The sequence below is a fragment of the Sarcophilus harrisii genome, chromosome 2 (genome assembly GCF_902635505.1).
Source record: "Sarcophilus harrisii chromosome 2, mSarHar1.11, whole genome shotgun sequence".
Classification (NCBI taxonomy): Eukaryota; Metazoa; Chordata; class Mammalia; order Dasyuromorphia; family Dasyuridae; genus Sarcophilus; species Sarcophilus harrisii.
Window position 1 is genome coordinate 586,327,235 of NC_045427.1, and position 19,677 is coordinate 586,346,911.

The window sequence follows — 19,677 nt, forward strand, 5'->3', positions numbered from 1 at the left end:
AGTAATAAAATTAAAAAAACACTGAAAGCTTTGTATATATTTATATTTCTGGACTGAATCTGATTTTATTTCACTGATTTGGGGAATCAAACTAGTGAGGAATTTTCCATAATAATTGAAAGCAGCACCTTCTCTGCAGTTTACATTTGTAAAGAAAAATTGTTTGGGTCACTGAGAGGCTAAGTGACTTAGTTGGCCATAATCACACAGTCAGTATGTGTCAGCAGAACTTGAATTCATCTCTTCTCCCCATGCTATTTCTTTATTCACTGTGCCATATATCTAAGTTTAAAGTGAATGGATTTGTTCCTCTTATCCATTAGGTTGTAAAATTGGGGAGGATTAGGGCTTTACAGTGTCCAATGTCTAGTATAGTACTCTAAGCAGAAAAAGTACTAGTAGAATACTGCTGATTAACTCAGCAGACAGCAAGATTGTAACAAACAGTCCACACAATTTTATTGCTATGTTACCAAGTATTAGACCTTCCTTTTATTTATTGTTTTTGGTGGCAGTTTGGGCTAAAAGCCATATTTAAACTCATGTCCTTCTGACTCCAGGCTCAATTCTTTATCCCCTGGGCCATATTACTACCTCCTTTGAGAAATTAGCTTATTCTTACACTAATTAGTTTAAGTACAGATGTGTCACTGGTGGGCTGGTGATGGTTGTAGGGGTGTAAAGTGTATAAAATAAACATAGACACATACCCTGAAAAAAAGGGCTCATTGGGAACATAGCGACACTGATTCTCTCCTGACGTAACATATTTCTATTACATTACCTGTGACATGAGAAATTATGTAAGAGAACTTATAAAGTGCTTTAAGGTTTATAGAATGTTTTGCATATTCTCTCATTTCATTCTCATAACCCTATGATAGAGGCACCATATATCATTATCTGCATTTTACAGATGAGGAACTGAGATTTGAAGTGCTTTGCTCAAAGTACTATATCTAGTAAATGTCAAGGCAGTGGAAAATGAAAAAGGCAAGATTTGAACCCAGGCAAGAAATCATTCCAAATGAATAGAAAAATACCTGATGAGGAATTGGTGTGTGTTTTTTCAGTGGGCCTCTTGCTTGTGCCAACAGGTATTTGAGCTCTATTTGTTCTACTGAATAAGCTTTCTGAATCATTCTAAAGAAAAGCTACTTTAAAGGGAAAGGGACCTACCTCTATGTGCACGAATGTTTGTGGCAGCCCTTTTTGTAGTGGCTAAAAACTGGAAACTGAATGGATGTCCATCAGTTGGAGAATGGCTGAATAAAGTGTGGTATATGAATATTATGGAATATTACTGTTCTGTAAGAAATGACCAACAGGATGATTTCAGAAAGGCCTGGAGAGACTTACACGAACTGATGCTGAGTGAAATGAGCAGGACCAGGAGATCATTATATACTTCAACAACAATACTATATGATGACCAGTTCTGACGGACCAGGCCATCCTCAGCAACGAGATCAACCAAATCATTTCCAATGGAGCAGTAATGAACCGAACCAGCTATGCCCAGAAAAAGAACTCTGGGAGATGACTAAAAACCATTACATTGAATTCCCAATCCCTATATTTATGCACACCTGCATTTTTGATTTCCTTCACAAGCTAATTGTACAATAATTCAGAGTCTGATTCTTTTTGTACAGCAAAATAAGTTTTGGTCATGTAAAAAAAAAAAAAAGAAAAGAAAAGCTACTTTAGTAATCTCATGATTATTTGTGCTACAGGAAAAAAATAACTACTTGGACTATTCAGAATAGTGGATTATAATTGGAATCCTTGTTTAGCAGTGGTGAAACTTGGGATTCAAAAGATTATTCCTGAGGAGATAATTAGCTTTAAATAAATCTGAGGTAGTATTCACACAATAATAGCTTTATTTGGATTGAAAGGAAAAACATTAGAACAATTTGATACTTGCAACTTTTATAGTTATTTTAAGATTCAGATTTTTTTTCTTATTTATCTCTCTAAATTGTGTGAATTATTAGTCATTGTCATTAATTCCATAAATATAATGATGGCCACTAGTGACTATGAGACTGTTAAGCATGTTATCCATATTCTAAGCTTGAAAACATCAACTGATTTGGCAGAATTATTCAGATATTTGAGGAAAAATTAATATCCTTTGGGAAAACTTATTGTTTTGGGTTGAAAACATATGATATGGAAAGATGCTTCTTAAGTGCAATGAATAGACTTTTAGTAAGGGATCTCTGGCCTGGATTGTTCTTTAAAAAAAAAAAAAAAAAAAACTTCAAACCCTATTTTATTAAGCATGCCAATTAAGGGAGTCAATCCTCTTAAAGAATCAGACAGCTTGTAGTAAAGACAAAAAGATTTTCTTTTTAACTGTTATTAGTTAAATTACTTTTATTATTTAATTTAGAAAATGCAAGATTTCATCTTTATGTGTTCTCCCTCCAGCAACCCAGCTTATAGCCCTAGAGGTGGATATGATCTTCATGAGTTGCTCTGGTCAAAAGAATTCATGGATGTCTGGTGCAGATTTCTCCTAGTCAGCTAATTGCAATTAAATTAGTTGATCCTCTAATGACAGTGTCTTCTTAGGTTGGACTCAGAACTTTTCCATATGGATAGAACCTGCAAAAACTTGAATTGTACTGATGATAATAGCCTTTGAGAAACCAAATCTATCTCCACAACAAGTTGAATCATTGGAATTAGATTCTTTTGAAAGAAACAATGATAGGGAAAAGTCAAGGTGTCTGAGGACAGGCAGCAACCCAGCTGAAAGCTCCAAATTACTTAACATAATGCCTCAAATCAAATTTCAAAGCAGCAGAGGCAAGACAAGGTATGGGTAAGACACCCTTCAACTTAAGAAAACTTAGGAGGTCTGCAGTGGAGGTCTTGTAATGACAGGGTGGAGGCCTGTCTATAATGCAATGCCAGCAATAGTGAAAAGCTTTAGAGGTAGCAGCAGATTAGGAACACTCAGCTCAGAGACTTTCAGCAGGATCAGACAACTGATTGGAAAGAGATTTATAAGCATCCCTTTGCTGTCATTAGGTACAGCTAGCACTGATTTGCAATTGTGTTGCCCACAAGTAGTTCTGGGTTATGGTTCCTGCGTAGAATGCTTTTGGTCGTCCACAAGGAGTAGTCTTACCTTTCAGATCTACGAGGAGGAGGTTTCATGAACAAACAAGAGTTAGAAAGCATTACAAAATGCAAAATAGATAATTTTTATTATATTAAAACTAAAAGGCTTTTGTTGAAAACAATGCAACCAAGATTAGAAGTTAAGCAGAAAGCTGGAAAACAATCTTTGCAGCAAATATCTCTGATTAAGGTCTCATTTCTCAAATATATTTTTTAAAAATGAGTTGGATTTTTTAAAAGACTACAAGTCCCTCCCCAGTTGATAATGGTCAAAAGATAAGAAAAAGCAGTTTTCAGAGAAAGAAATCGAGGCATATAAGAAGTATTCTGAATGAATACTCATTAGAAAAATGTAAATTAAAACAATTCTGAAATACTACCTCACACCTATCAGTTTGACTAATATGACAAAAGGAAAGTGAATGTAATGGAATGCAATAAAAAATGAACACACATTTCAGAAAAACCTAGAACGATTTGTATGAATTGATGTAAAGTAAAATGAGCAAAATGAGGGGAAAACATTGTATATATAATCAGCAATAAGGTCTTCTCAACAACACAATGATGCAAGACAGATAAATTCAAAGGAATCATGAAAGAAAATGCTATTCATATCCAGATAAAGAATTGATAGACTCTTAATGAAGATTGAAGCATTTTTTTTCCATTTTCTTTCACAATTGTGACTAATGATATATTTTACATGATAGCACATGTATAAACTGTATCAAACAGCCTACTGTGTGGAAGAAAAGTAGGGAGGAAGAAAAATTTGGAACTCAAAATCTTATAAAAAATAATGCTAAAAAAAATTTTTTTTTTTGACATGTAGCTGGAAAAATAAGGAAAATGATGTTGAAAAAAAACACAAATGAGAGAATAGACACAGACAGAAACATTTGATTGCTCTGATCAATACAATTCCAAAGGATTCATCATGTCAAATATGTTCTCTATCTCCAGAGAGAAAACTCTTGAATTTAAATTGAAGTATAATTATCTAGCTTTCTTTTTTATAATATATCTAATATGGAAATAGGTTCTGCATGATTTCACATGTATAATTAATACCATTTTGCATGCTTCCTCAGTGGGTAAGGGAGGGGTGAGAAGTAGGGAGAAAATTTAGAACTCAACATTAAATAAAAGCAAGACTAAAATCTATAGTGCCCAACACTCAAAGTTGTCAGCTTAACTTCGATCTATATTTTCTTTGTGGATCATTTAAAAAATTTTTTTAATAGTATATTATTTTTTTTTTCCAAATAAATGTAAAAGTAGTTTTCAACAATTCATTTTTCTAAGATTTTTGAGTTCCAAGTTTTTTTCTCTCCCTTCTTCCTTCTTTCTCAAGACAGCAAGCAATTTGATATAACTTTTATATGTACAATCATGTTAAACATATTTCCACATTAGTCATATTGTGAAAGTAGAATCAGAATAAAAGGAAAAAAAGTGAAAATGTATGCATTGATTTACATTCAGACTCCATAGTTTTTTCACTATATGTGAATAACATTTTCCATCATGAGTCTTTTTGCAGTTAACTGTCTTGGATCACTGTATTTATTGCTGGGGAAAAAACTCCTTCGTAATTCATCATTGCTTAATGTTGCTGTTACTGTGTACAGTGTTCTTCTGGTTCTGCTCATTTCACTTAGCATCAGTTCATATAAATGTTTACAGATTTTCTGAAATCTGCCTGCTCATGAGGTAGAATAGTATTGCATTACATTCATGTACTACAATTTGTTCAGCCATTCCTCAATTGATGAACATTACTTCAGTTTCCAATTCTTCACCACAAAAAAAAAGAGCTGCTGTAAATATTTTTGTACGTGTGGCTTCTTTCCCCTTTTTATGATGTCTTTTATGGTGTCTTTGGGATATCTCATTGTTTTAACTTATTTTCTTTCATGATTTTAATTATAAATTAAATCTTGATAATTAGGAATAAATTTGCTTAAATACATTAAAAATTTACAATGGATGATTCTGAATTCTAGTACTGAATATCCTATAAGATTTGTTTTATAGATTATCACTAGCACTAGATCATTATACTTCTTTGAATTGCAGCCACAGTAACCAGCTACCCAGGAAAAAAAAGTGTTTCAAGGTAATAGACCCATTTAGTGCAATCTGTTATAATCAAAATACCAACTTGTATGTGGTGTTTTCATATACATTATATACCTCATTTTAAATTCACAATAACTCTGTTCTGACAGTTAACTTAGTTTTTATCTATTCAGCACAGATATAATTATCCTACTTTTGTAGAAGACAGAAGTCAGACTCAGAAAAGTTGTGCAAGATCATATAGCTATTAAATGTTAGTGCTAGGACTATACACCAGATCTCCTGATTCCTAATCTAATGTTCTTTTTCTTGCACATTGCTGCATTTCTGTGTATAGGAACTAGCAACATATCTGGCTCAAGGCCATAAGCCAAGAAATCCATCTTGTAAGTTGTCTCTGAAATACCATATCAATCAGTGTTTTATTGACATATTGCTAAGTTTTGTTACTTCGTGTTACTGGATAAGTTTTTCCATGTATAAACTTCACCTTTAGTTTGTAGGCTCCAAATGGATCATATCTTATATTTTATATAATCCAATGAAATTTCCCAAGTACCATATTCATTACACAGGAGGTATTTAATAAATATGTTTATTAGGAAACTTCACCATGTTTCTTGGCACATATATCTTGAAGGGCTTAGAAAATAATGAATTTTGGGTATGTTTGTATACTACCACCTCTAGACCTGGCTTGAACTTTCTAATGTTATTTTGGTAAAGACACTAGAGTTGAGTCTGCCTCCTCCAAATCTGTCCCTTTCATATAGCTCCTTAGGGGAAGCAGTCCTTGAATGTTCAAATTAACACATTATGAAAGTCATAACTTGCAAATATAGGATAACAGCATATTGGAGTACTACAAAACTTACATCATCATCAAGAAAGCATAGGCAAGTATACTGAGAAATAATTTTTGTTTCCCTGTCCTGTTTTCTCCTGCAAATTTTTTTCAGTACTCTTGAAAATCCAAGAGAAATCAGCTCTTTACAACTATAAAAAATTAGTTACCTTCCAGACTACTTTCCAACACTACAGTCAAAAAAATACTGGGTGTATTCAGGATGAAGTGAGGTAAGAGTTTCAGAGAGTCTAAATAGCACCAGAAACTAGAAAGGGATAAAAAGTGAATTAAGTAGCCATTGCTACTTAGAATTACCAGAATAATTAGAAAATAGAGGTGTGGCAGAGAAGTATGATGGCTATAGTTCTCCTTGACAGTGATTTAAAAAAAAAAAAAAAAAGAAAAGAAAAAAGTCCAAAGCAACTGGTAATCAAAAATTAGACATCAAATTTCGATATACAAACAAGTAATTATATAATTAAGAATTTCTAATACTGTATTCAAATCTGTCTTTCTGTCAGGATTACCATAATACTTGTAACATCTTACAACATTGTTCCTTAAATGTATTTAAACCTCTAGAAAATATTGTGTAAGTCAAAAATTATTAAATTTTCCCCTCATACTCTTTAAGGTCCTTTTTTATTTTGAAGCTTTGTTTGTTTTCCTTCTTATTATAGGTCCAGTTGTTTACGTCTTGGATCTTGCAGATAGACTGATCTCAAAAGCCTGTCCATTTGCTGCAGCAGGAATAATGGTTGGCTCCATCTATTGGACTGCTGTGACTTATGGAGCTGTGACAGTGATGCAGGTTCACGATTTTATTCAGTTTTCTATACTATTCCTTTTGCTGTCTTAAGATTTAACAGATTTTTTAAAATTGTTGTTAAGATGTTTTTAACAGCATAAATCAGCAGTCAAGAGATAAATTATATGCCCTCACTGTGAAAGTCTCCTAAGGCTCAGACCTCAGCCCTCTGCTCTTCATCTCTCATTCTCCTTTGAAAGTTCATCTTCCATAGTTTCAACCATCCTCTTTATTGAGGTAACTTAAAAATCTACAACTTTTGTCCCAAACTCTTTTTCAGATGTCTTAAATCTCTTAATTGCCTAAGAATGGTTCTACTTGGATGTCTGTCAATTTCAGTTCAGCATCACTAAAGTCTATTCTAACATCTTACCTCTAAAGCCTGGTGTTTTGTCTCTCTAATGATCCCACCATTTTTCTAATGTAATCTCAACACTTGGCTTCCCAAACAGCCACCACATCCATTCAATCACCAGATCCTGTCAGTTTTTCTCTTGCACCCATCCATTACTTCCTATTCTTGCCATAATCAACCTTTAGTATAACTCTTTATGCTCTTACGTCTGTTACAAAAAGTTCCTAATGTGTCTCCTTGGCTATACTCTCTTTTCCGGCTACATACATTGCTGCAAGATTAATCTTCCCAAAATAGCACTTTCACAGTGTCACTGTCCTATCCTAGAAATTTCCATGGTTCTTCATTGCCAACAAAATTTGTTTTAATTTCTTATCTTGATACCTAAAGCTTTCTGAAATCTGTCGCTAGACTACCTTTCCTAAACCAATTTGTTGACTATAACTCTTTAAATCCATCTTCCCTGCCACTTCCCTCACTTCTCCACTTACATCACACTTATCCTTTAAAATCCAGTAAAATTCCTCCCAAACAGTTCTAGCACTTAGTGACTAATGAAAATTCATAGTTCTTCTATATTATTAATTTTGCAAATAATTGTCTACAGCTTTGTGACATTTTGTATTTGGTTTAATTTTTCATGTATTCCTTTTTCTCTAGTTGTATTTTAAGCTCCTCAAGAAGAGGTGCTATATTATGCTACCTTGGAGAAGGAACCAGTTATGAGCTAGACATATGAAGTGGCAAAAAATGACAATAGAGTGGAGTGAATTAAACCAGAACTTTGTTGTAAAAGTCTTGTTTGTTGTCAAGTTGATTCCATTATTGAATAGAAAGGGAAAATTTGTCACTTTAAATTCCATATTTCAGTTTATTCAATTCCATATTCAGTTCAAGAATTCAGTTAAATTATTTTTCTTAAAATTAGTCCAGGGAAAAGGGCTTTTGTACATCAAATGACATGGTAGAAGAGAGTCAGTAAAAAAAATCTTCTTTATTTATTGAATTCCTCCACAGTTCAACTCTCATCAAATACATACATATAGAAACTTTATATACACACATAAATATGTAAAATTTAAACCTATCCAACATAAATCTTTTTTTTTTTTCCTTAAAGAAAAATAAAATCAAGGCTTCTCACAGAAACTTGGCACATCTGTCAGAAAATTAGAATGTTAGGGAGCATGACTATAATTTTCCTAGAACTGAAAAACATCATGTTTTCATTCTGAGGCAAGCTTGGTTAGCTTCATATGAAATATCAGTATTTAACAGGTGTTTAATTTTTAATTAATCATCAGTTTCAAGACTTAGTGAATTTTAGAGGCATCTAAGGAGACCCTTCTGCCCCCGCTCCCCCGCCCCCCCACACACACTGAGAAGCCTTCAAGAAAAGGCTGAATAACTACTTGTAGTTATATAGAGAGGATTCCTGTTCAGATATGAGTGAACACTCTGATCTCAGTTGTAACCACCAATTGTAAGATGCTGTGTTACTATGAATTCCTTCATGGCAGTGGCAAAGTAATCTTGAAGCCAAACATCAGAGAAAGAATAAAAAGGGATGACCTAAATCCTGTTTTCTTCCTTTGATAGTGTAGGCCCTTTGTTTGTTATTACCAAATAATTTCAGTTTTCTGAAAGCCCCTAGGGGCTACCCCTTCTCTTCCAACCAGTTTCTGTAGTTCTGCAGACTGTCATTGATACATCCTTTTTTAAAAAAATCTTAGTACTACACTTAAAATTTGAGTACTTCTTACAAACCTACTTTTCTTCCTGTTCAGTAAATTAGTGTTGTGTACTGGACATCCCATTGGCCATCTCTTCTTAGCTTGAGTACTGCCACTGGCGATGTCATGGCTTTCTCTAAATTGATAACCACATTCTAGTCTTTCCAGTAATCCATCAAAGCAGGCTTTTATGAAGAGATACCTCATATCTTATTAACCTTATCTACAATGAGCTATCATTACATTTTTCCCTGCAAACTGTTGCTTTTGATATTATTATAACAGTTTCACTTTGTACATATATAACAAATCTCTATCCTTTAATTTATCTTGAAGGCAAGACTTTTAAAATTATCATATCCATCCCTTTTTTATTCTTTCTCTGATGTTTGGGTTCGAGGTTACTTTTCCAGTACTACATAGGAATTCATAGTAACACAGCATCTTATAACTAACTGATGGTTACTACTGAGATCATATTGTTCAAATCATACCTAAACAGGAATCCTCTTTATAGAACTAGAAGTAATTATTCAGTCTTTTCTTAAAGCCTCTCCAGTATTGGGAGGTGGAGGGGAGGGCACTTTTGGATAGCTTTGAGTATTAGAGGTTTTTCTTCAAAACTAAATCTGCCCTCTCTTCAACTTCCTTTTGTTGTGTTTGTTTCTGTCTTTTGGGGCCAAGCAAAACAGATCTGACCTTTCTTCAACATGACAGCTTATCAGATATTTTAAAACAACTATCCTTTTTTTGTCAAGTCTTTTGTTTGCCAGGCTAAATCTCCCTAGTTCTTTGAATTTTGCATGGCTTGTTCTTAAGGTCCTGTACCATGTAGGTTGCCCTTCTGGATTTTCTCCTATTTATCAGTGACCTCCCTGAGATGGATGGAATTCACAGAACTGAACTCAACCCAAGTGTGGCCTGAGGAGAGTTGTTTTTGTTTTTTTTTTTTTTTTTTTTTTTTTTTTTTTTTTTTTTTTTACTGTGGTACAGCAAAACAATTAACTCTCTCGTACTAGTCATAATAATATCACCAAATACTTTACTACAGTCTAAAATCATCTTAATTTTCTTTGCTGCCATAGCATACTGTTGACTTTTACTGAACTTGCAATCTGCTTTAAAGTTTCAGATCTTTTTCAGGGGAAATTCTGCCATTACATTATTCCCATTTTATATTTATTAAGTTTTATTTTTGTTTTTAATCTAAATGTAAGGCTGTACATTTGTCCCTATTAAATTTCATCTTGGCAGTTTCAACCCTCTTATTCTATCTTTTCAGTTTTTTTGAATCTTCACTGATAATGTGTTTTCTTTTCTCTGGTGCACCTTTGGTTTATACTTTGCACCATTCCTTCTCCATCTTAAGACAGTGCAAAGTCTGTTCCTGGTCTTAAGTTTACTTTGTATACCAGTGATAGGATCATATATGTGAAATTTTATAAGCTTTCCATTCTAGAACTTCTATCTTATGTGAAAGAGTGTGACTTGAATATTAGTGTATTCTTCATATTGAATGGGTTCAAAGAGTAGGTGACAGTTTGTCAGGGATCTTAAAGAGAGAGCTTCTTTTTGGGGTTGGAAGATTAGACTACATGAATTCTCATCCCTTCCAACTTTTAAAATTTGTATTCTGTATTTATAAGTTACAAAGTATTAGTCTTTGGCTTAGTCTGAGTTATGATAAGGCAGCTATCTGGATGTGTAATTCTAGTCTGGCTTCATGGGCTTCAAAAATTGAATTATTTCAGATAACTTTTTTCTAACAAATATTCGATAAAGGAGACCTAAAGAAAGGAACATATGGTCTACCCAGTTAACTAAAAAATGGGCATATTCGTGAGAGAGAGAGTGTGTGTGTGTGTGTGTACATACATGCTATTCTGAGAAGTCTACCATTGTCTTCATCTTGCCAAAATTCTCAGCACACTCTTAAGCCAGTCCCCTATTTCAGGTAACCCTGCTGAGAATACTAAGAACTTTTCTGCTTTTTGTACTACATTCTGGAATCTCCTGATTCTTTCCTTACATAAGCCAAAAATAACTTGGGGGATTGAAAGAGTAGAAATAATATTTGGCTTGAACTCACCTGAAAGAAGAAAAAAAAATATTAGTTCTTGGTAATGACAAGGATTAAACTGGAGTAATAAAATTTTCCTTGGTTTTGCTTCTCCAGTTTCCCACATACTCATACCTACCTCTTCCCTACAGATACTAGGTCTCTCCATCTGGCCTAAAAGTACAAGAGCCATCTAAAGGTCTACTCCCAGTTCTTATTGACTTAAAAGGTTTGACCTCCATTTCTGATGTAGGTTAGTTTGCCCCTCAATTAACTTGGTATCCTCCCTGCTTCTGTGAGCTCATCATAGTGATGGCAGATTTAATGAAACCCACTTCATCTCAAAACTCTGAAGCTCAAGAGATTTGTCAGCTTCAAGATTAATAATCCCTAGCAGCTGGGCTTACAAATATTGCTCCTGTGCCTTGCTGCTTTTTTTTTTTTTTTTTCCCCTTAAAGCACATTTATTTTAGGGGGAAAAAACACTAGAAACACAGCTGCAGTTGCAAATTCTGAATATTCTTGTTAAGGGAAATTTTATATAATACAGGGTTCATGTGAATAATAAAGAAATTGAAAAGGAAACATGCCTGAGCCTGAAAATCTCTTGAAATAAAGGGTAACTGTAATTACTGTTCTTCTCTCACATATCCTTCAGCTTTATTTAAAATTCCAGGACTAGGTAATACTATAGAGTTACTCTGTAGAAGGAGTCATGTCCAAAAGCTTCCTTCTGCTTGTCTATCAATCATCAGAAGGAAAAATTATTTAAAATAAGATAGATTCACAAGACATTGATCCCTCTGACTTTGATAGCTTCTGCATCTTTAAAAACTTATTTTTATTGGGCTAAGCTGACTGAAAGATTGCATCAGTCTTTTCACTTCACTTTCACTTCAATGGGTTCTTCAAAACCCTCTCCCAAGAGATATTAACACAGCCCTTAAGTAACTTCTTGTCTATCCTTGCATCTGTGTTTTTATGCCCCCTCAAAAATCACTCTTAAAATAATAGTTTCTTCCTAGTAGATGCTAGAAAGGACAGTAGACATACTAAACACTGGCATCTTGAACAGCCAAGTTATTCTAAAAGCTCATCCATCACTTGTACTAGTCTCCTTTTTTCTCCTGGAGATTTTATTGTATGTATAGGTCTGAAATCAAAGAGTTCAGATTGTGGAATTCAGCACTGCAAGGGACTGAAGGGATCACCTAGCTCAGCCTCCTCATGAAAAAAGGTCTTTCTTTACTTTTTACTTGGAGAGACTGAAGGATGTTAATAGCAACAGCTGTTCTTTTCCTTTGACCTAACTTGTATGAGCCAAACCTGTTTCTAAAAGAAAATGCTTTCTATCTGGCTGACAGATCACATTTCCTTCTGTTCAAATAAAGTCTTTTTTTTTTGACCTTTTGTTCCAGTCCACTCATTTGGGGCATTTTCCTTCCTTTTTTGAAATTAGTAGGGTAACTATTTGGTCTTCCACAGGACATATTTAAAAACAACTGTCCTTCTACCAAGAATCTCAATTCAGTCTTAGAATAGGACAGTGAATAACTTTGATTCCAAATCCTTAGTAGGACATTTAATAGCAATATTCCTTTCCATCTCTGTACAAACTCTTGTTACTCTTAAGTTTGTTTCCTTAAAAACATAACCATCCCAAGCAGCTGTTATAGGCTGCCTTTTTTTCCCCAGTGATGAAGTCTAAATCTGGTATGCTTTTAACATTTTTGCACTATCCATTCAATTTCCACATTGCTCTAAGGCAGAAGTCTGCCTTAGAATAAACTATAATGGCTGCTTATTGCATCTAATTAGATATAAATTCTTCTTATGGGCGTTTAAGGGTCTTCAAAGCTTACTCTTTTCTGCCTTTTCAGTCTTCTCACACTTTCCTCCTTTCTACCTATTCCCCAACTCATCTACAAAGACCTACTTATTCACAACACTCCCATAGCTTACCTCTACATCTTTGCACTGACTATCCATCCCTCTTGTTATGGAGTACTCTCCTTCCTTGTCTCTGCTTCTTCATTGTCTTGGCTTCTTCAAGACTCAACTTAAGGCTGTCATCTTCAGGAATCTTCTTCCAGTTCCCTGATTGAGCATTTCTTTCCCCTCTAAGATTATTTTCTGTACATTTTGTATGTTTTTTATGTACCTATTTAGAGTTGTCTCTCCTATCTTAGACTTTGAGCCATGTGAAGGCTGGGAGTGTTTTTAGTTTTCTTTATATTTCCAGTGTTTAGCATAATACCACTACGTGTTTGTTGACTAACTTTCTGAGGCCTCGGGCAGAGTCAGGAAAACTGGCAAAGACACTCTTTCCTCCTCTATACTCCCCATAAAAATGCATAAATCCCAACTCTTGTATCCCCAAATATAATCCAGGGTTTAGACATATATTTTGCTGAGCCTGTCCCACTTTTTGGATTGAGAGGAAAAACCTTTTTCAAGAGCATTAAACCTCCAATAACAGCTGCACAGGAATGATAATAGGTTGACTTAGTCATGAGTTATTGAGGCTTTGAGTGAAAAAGCAGTTGATTGGCCACTAATAACAATAGAGGGAGGAAAGGGGGAATGGGCAGAATATGGATTCCAGGGGATTAAGGAGCCAGGAAAGGGAGTGATTGAAGGTATTAAAGAGGGAGAATATACATACATACAGGGTTTGAGGACTGGCTCAAACCAGTACATAATGGATGTACATAATGGATGGAGAGGAATTTTTATAGAACTTCTGTATTTTTGCCTATTTCATATATTGAGGTTTTTTTTCCTCTTTCTTGTTTTATAGGCTGCTCACACCCATGTTAGTTCTAATTCCTTTAAAAATTTATTTCATTTCCTTTATGATTTGAAAGTATTTGCTTTAAAATTTGTCATATAGGAGTTGAGTTAGTCTGAAACATATTAGCTATATCTGTTCTTTGCAGTTATATAATAGCAGATATTCTTGTTTTACAGGTGGTAGGCCACAAAGAAGGTTTGGATGTTATGGAAAGAGCTGATCCTTTATTTCTTTTAATTGGACTTCCCACTATTCCTGTTATGCTGATATTGGGCAAGATGATTCGCTGGGAAGACTACGTTCTTAGATTGTGGCGCAAATACTCTAATAAACTACAGATTTTGAACAGTATATTTCCAGGTATAATATCCCCAAATTTCATGCGTTGTGGGAGACTGGTTTTTAAAGTGTCAGAAAAATCTCATGGAAAAATATGGCATTCTGTGAATGAAACTTTAAAATACACATTTATATTTTGAAACATGATAGAAATTTAACAATATGGGGAGGGGGAAACTGTCAAAAATAAGATTAGCCAGGAACCAGTTCACAAACTATCAGAATATTAAAAATAGACAGTGGTGACTAAAGGTTATTTGGATTTCCATTTTTTACCCTATTAGTGTTGATATATTTCAGTTTATTTCCCTAGGGATTGGATGTCCTGTTCCTCGTATTCCAGCTGAGGCAAATCCTTTGGCAGATCATGTCTCTGCTACTCGAATTTTGTGTGGAGCTCTTGTCTTTCCCACTATTGCTACGATAGTTGGGAAACTGATGTTCAGTAGTGTTAATTCTAACCTACAAAGGACAATCTTGGTAAGATTGCTTTAATACTGCTTTGTCAAAATTATCAAAGCAAAAGGGTGTCTTTAAGAAACCAAACTTCTGTATGTATACACAAACATATGAGTTGTGTCATGTGACTGAATGTCACAGACCATGTGAAGTGGTCTATAGTTATATTATGTATTATTGCTATATTCATGTCGGTTATATATTATGGATAACTTACTCCAAAGGAAAAGGAATTTACAAAATTCATTCTCTCTTATATATTCCCTCCTTCCATTCTGCATGGATTCTGCTAACAATGGAGTGCCCTCTCCCCCACTCTCCACCCCCAGGACTATACCCTAATCCCTGGCATAGGCTTAAAACTAAAGGCAGAAGAGAGGGGAATAAGAGTAAATGAGGTACATCCAAAGGGATCCCAACTTTAAGGGGAAAAGGACAAATTAATTTGTAGCCATCCTAGCCATCTTACCTAATCTGTTATAAAGCCTATACCACTTCTCCTGAATGTAATTCCTTTTGCTGATTTAAATCTCTTTTATCTGAGTTGAGGGGGGGGGGGGGGGGGGTTGGAGAGTAGACAAATAAACTTGTTCTATTAACTTTGAAAGATTTTCCTTTGCTTGTGTTTTAGGGTGGAATTGCTTTTGTTGCCATAAAAGGAGCATTTAAGGTTTACTTCAAACAGCAACAATATTTGCGTCAAGCACACCGCAAAATTCTTAATTATCCAGAGCAAGAAGAAGCATAAGGGTGTGACGTCCCATTGTTCGACCGCCTCATCTGAGTGAGAGTCTGTTGTGGTGTTCTGATACCATCATTATTGCACAGTAGTGGAGACTTGTGATAAGCTGCTGCTCCTATATTTTTAAGACATATAATAAAGCACTTATGGCAGGGGAAATCCTCTCAGTAATCACGGAACCTAAGAATGTGATTTGTTTTCATTGTTTTACATGTACTTCCTTTATGGCAGTCATCTGAACCATTTTCTTAGCATGATAAATACTGGGTTTTATTTGTGTTTTCCCCGCTCAGAAGTGTAAAGATCAAATTGTACAGTTATTAAAGAGGGCATAGACTATTGTATGCAAATGCCTCTTTTTGTACATTTGTATGTTCGCTATTTTCTTACACAGAATCATCAATTCAACAATAAGAATACCACAGGAGGATTTCTTATTTTGGCAAATGATTTGACTGCAGAACAACAGCATGTGTTAATATGGAGAAAATAGAAATGTTAATATGGAGGAAATAGAAATTTACTTTGAGTTATGAAATAGATATGAAACCAAAAATGTGTGAAGCCACTCAGTTGCATATCTGAACAACCTAGATTCTGTTGAGTATTTTTCAATTTAATATCCTTTAAAATATGTAAAAATTCAGAGCTTCCAGTTCATTTTATTGCTACTATAAATCTGTGATGTTGACATCTTGTAGTTCATTATATAAGTTCTGACTGTTCAGCAATCTAAATTACATGATATCATCAGCTCTTTGTTAACATTAAAATCTTCAATAGATTTTTAAATATTTCTAGAAATTTCTACAAATCTGTATGTCATTTGAACACAGAGAAGCAACTGCCAGGTCACACTTTTCCTTTCCTCTCCATCAAGAAATAGTGAGAGTGATTTGGGGATGAGCAAGGAAGCAAACTCAGGAGAGGCTTGGAGCCAGCTATCTTTGGGTCAGCAGTGAGGAGATGGGTATTAAAAATGTCACTGCCAAGCATTGATATTGAGTGTCCAAGAGACATTAAGATCAGTGCTTTGGATGTAAACTAATGGATTGTGGAAAATAAAGCATGATAGTTTTAGAGTTGAGTCATATTAGAATTGAGGCTAACACCTTGATGATTACTTCTTTATTTTGTTGGTTGACATTACCATTTTCCAAAGAAAATTGTTTATTTTGAGCCTCTTTCAAGTAGTAAGAGTGGCTATTACATCATCCAGCCATTCAAAATGGATTTTTGTTGTTTTCATTGAATAAAATTAAATGCTTTAAAAATTATCCTTTAAAAAACTATTTTTCTGTATTTTCTTGTTCACAGTAGCATATTTAATGCATGAAAAACAGTAACTATTTTCCCTTCTCTTCAGAAATAGATTGGCTATAGCGTGAACTGTGTTGGATTGGAATAATGTATGTTAATTTTAGTAATTAAAGACTGGTATCTTTCTATAGTATGAATATAATAAATATTGAGGTAACAAGAATGTATAGAAATGGTGTGTGTGTATATAATGGCCATTGCATATTCAAAAGCTGTAGTTACCAAGGGAAGTAGATAAAGAAATTGAATAGTGAAATTCAGAAATTGCACTTCTGAAGAGAAGACACTTATAATATTTCTGACTGGGAAATAATTTAGATTACATAGCTGCAATTTTTGACATATACTGACTTTTTAATTTTCAAAAAGAAAAAAATAGTAATAGAAAATGTTTGTGGAGAACATCTTTTCAGTGGCCTTTATTCTAAAGATAAAACAGAATGAAGTCACCTGTTTATTCTTAATACCTTGGATGGTGCTTGACTACTCCAGGTAATAGTGATGGAGGAGAGTCAACCCTAAGAACCTGGCAACAGGGTGGTTGGAGAGAGAGAGTAGTAGTGAGGTCTGGGTATTCTCCTTCCACTCTCAGCTCCAATACAGGCTTCAAAACAGTTATAAGCAACAAGACACATGTCCTCTAGTTATGAGTAATCATACCAAAAAAGTGGCAGTTATCCTCTCCCACTAAGGGAACCATGGCACTTCAAAATTTCACTATTTCCTCCAGGCCATAATGGCATTTTCTGAGAAGTCTCTTAAAGTGCTTCCACAGAGTATGAAAAAGGTAAAGCTGAGGTGGAAGAAAAGTTAATAAGGTACAATTTAAAAGGATGACTGATCAATGAGTTGGGAGTGAGCAAACATTTTGTTGTTCATATTTCTCCATGCTTGCTTTGCTGTATTTATTTCTGGTTATTTTTACTGTTTTGAACTTTTTCTACAAAACACAATGAAAACTAATAGAAATTTTTTTTTCAAAATACTAATCTTTCAAAGTAGCTGAAACTGTTCATAAAACCGTGATGAATATATAATTAAGCTTAGTGACTTGAGTTACTACCTTGATAATTGTGTTGTAATTTTTAAAAAAACTTGTTTTTAATATAGCATTTAATCTCAATAATAGATTAGATTGAATAAAGACTTTTTATGTTCTATAAGTGTACTTCCTCTTGCAGATAAATTGTGGCAATATAGTATCTTTGCTAAGTATAGATAATCATCCAATTTTAACTTTAGCATATTTGTACATATAGCTTGGTCTGGGCCTTGTTTTGGGGGTATACAGGGGTCTGTGAGAGAGGGTTGGGATTTTGGACACTTGCATTCATCTGTATGAAGGAAACTCCCATTTCTCTTTAATTTGCTAAAATTTTAAATGACTTTTGTTGCTAACAGCAATTGGTTTAATTTCTTTTTCAGTTTTGTATCATTACTTAGAAAATTTTTGTCTTGTGGATCACTATTGGGAGGATATGCTTCTGAAGCCAATAATAATGCAAGTAAAAACCAGATCTCCTGAGAACCTGGTGCAGAGTAAGCACATGATACCTATTTAATTGATTAAGAAGTGAAAAAATTAATTCAGTTCTTCCCATATTTTAAGTAGAGTTTTTCACTAATAGGATAAAGTGTTGAAAGTTGCTATCTAAACCATCTTTCAATGTGACACTGAAGATTTTATACTGATCGATTCAGGCTCTTGCAGCTAAAGAGCAGAGTCCAGTTATGTCAAGGAGAAAAGGTCAAGCAGAGGTAGCTGTAGTCCTTAAATAACCTATTATACTTTCTGCATTCACAGATGAAGTTTTATAAGATGTAATGAAAGGAAAAGAGTTCTACTAAAATTGCAAAAAAGTAAGCAAAATAAAAATCCTGAAGAGACTTTTAACTGAAAAGAAAAAGGGGCTTCTTGGTTATTTTTGTAGTTTTCTTTGATTTTAGAGGCACAATTATTATCATTACCATCATCAAAATAAATGGCCAAAGTAAAAACGAATTGGGCAACTCTCTACATCTCCTAACTTGGTCACCTATAGTCCTTTTGAACCACCTCCTAACGTGTAATTATGTGGGATTCTTTCTTAGTAAAGTTCACGGTGTGAAATAGTAGATATATTTGCAATATGGTCAATATATGAAAGCAAAGAGAAGTAAATTATCATTGCTGTATTATATTAATGACAAAAGTTTTGGACATCAGAATTGCATGTTTGCCCAATTCAAAAGCCTTAAAAGTTAAGCCACCCTAGCCTGGAAATAAGTTAAAAAAAACTGTTGTGAAAAAGATATTAGACATATTATTTTCAGTCCAAGGGATTAGAACTAGGGTAGGACCAATGCAATGGAAGATATAAGTGGATAAAGAAAGATAGCCATTTGTACCATATAAAAATGAACTGCCTTGGGGCCTGTTTCATTAAGAACTTTGAAGTAGAGGTAGGCTACCATTTCTAGAGGATGCTTCAGAAGGAACCTTTCATTGGGTACTTTTGGACTTGATCCTGAGGTCTTTTAATCCATTCTGGTTTGTAGGGGTGTATGATCCCTTCTGTGGTGTTCTCTTCTTTTATATAATATACTGGTTCTCTCTGGGAGCAGGTCTCTTGGGGAGGTTTTCTGGAGGCAGCCTTAGTTTCAGTTCCAAGTAATAATCACCACAAATACAGCCAGCTGATAAAATCCAAAAGTTTATTTTCTCCTTCCTTGATTCCAAGAGCTCCTGCAGCTTTGTCCTTTGCTTCTGCCTCTGCTTTCTTCAGCCTCCAGCCAGCACAAAGGTAGAAGATGGAATGAATCTGACTCCACCTCTGAGAATGGGCTTGTGGGCTTCCTCCCAGAGTGCTCTTTGGCCCTAAGAGCTTCTTGTTTATATGAGCTCACGAAAGGTGTGAACATAAGCATTGTTTCTATCAATTCCACTTAGTACCTTGTTTCAGTTTCTGGCCCATAACATCTTGTAAGATCAGATCAATCATACTGAACTGTTGGAATC

The 19,677-nt window shown here is 34.4% G+C and overlaps 1 protein-coding gene across 1 annotated transcript in view; it reads left to right on the plus strand.

Moving 5' to 3' along the window:
- Positions 1-17,847, plus strand: part of MARCHF5 (membrane associated ring-CH-type finger 5) — a 58,944-nt gene extending 41,097 nt beyond the window's left edge. The window contains exons 3-6 of the mRNA XM_031956051.1: positions 6,751-6,881; positions 13,996-14,179; positions 14,472-14,638; positions 15,249-17,847. Coding sequence (XP_031811911.1) covers positions 6,751-6,881; positions 13,996-14,179; positions 14,472-14,638; positions 15,249-15,365 — 599 coding nt within the window. The 3' untranslated portion in view covers positions 15,366-17,847. The remainder of the gene's footprint in view (positions 1-6,750; positions 6,882-13,995; positions 14,180-14,471; positions 14,639-15,248) is intronic.
- Positions 17,848-19,677: the final 1,830 nt, after the last annotated feature.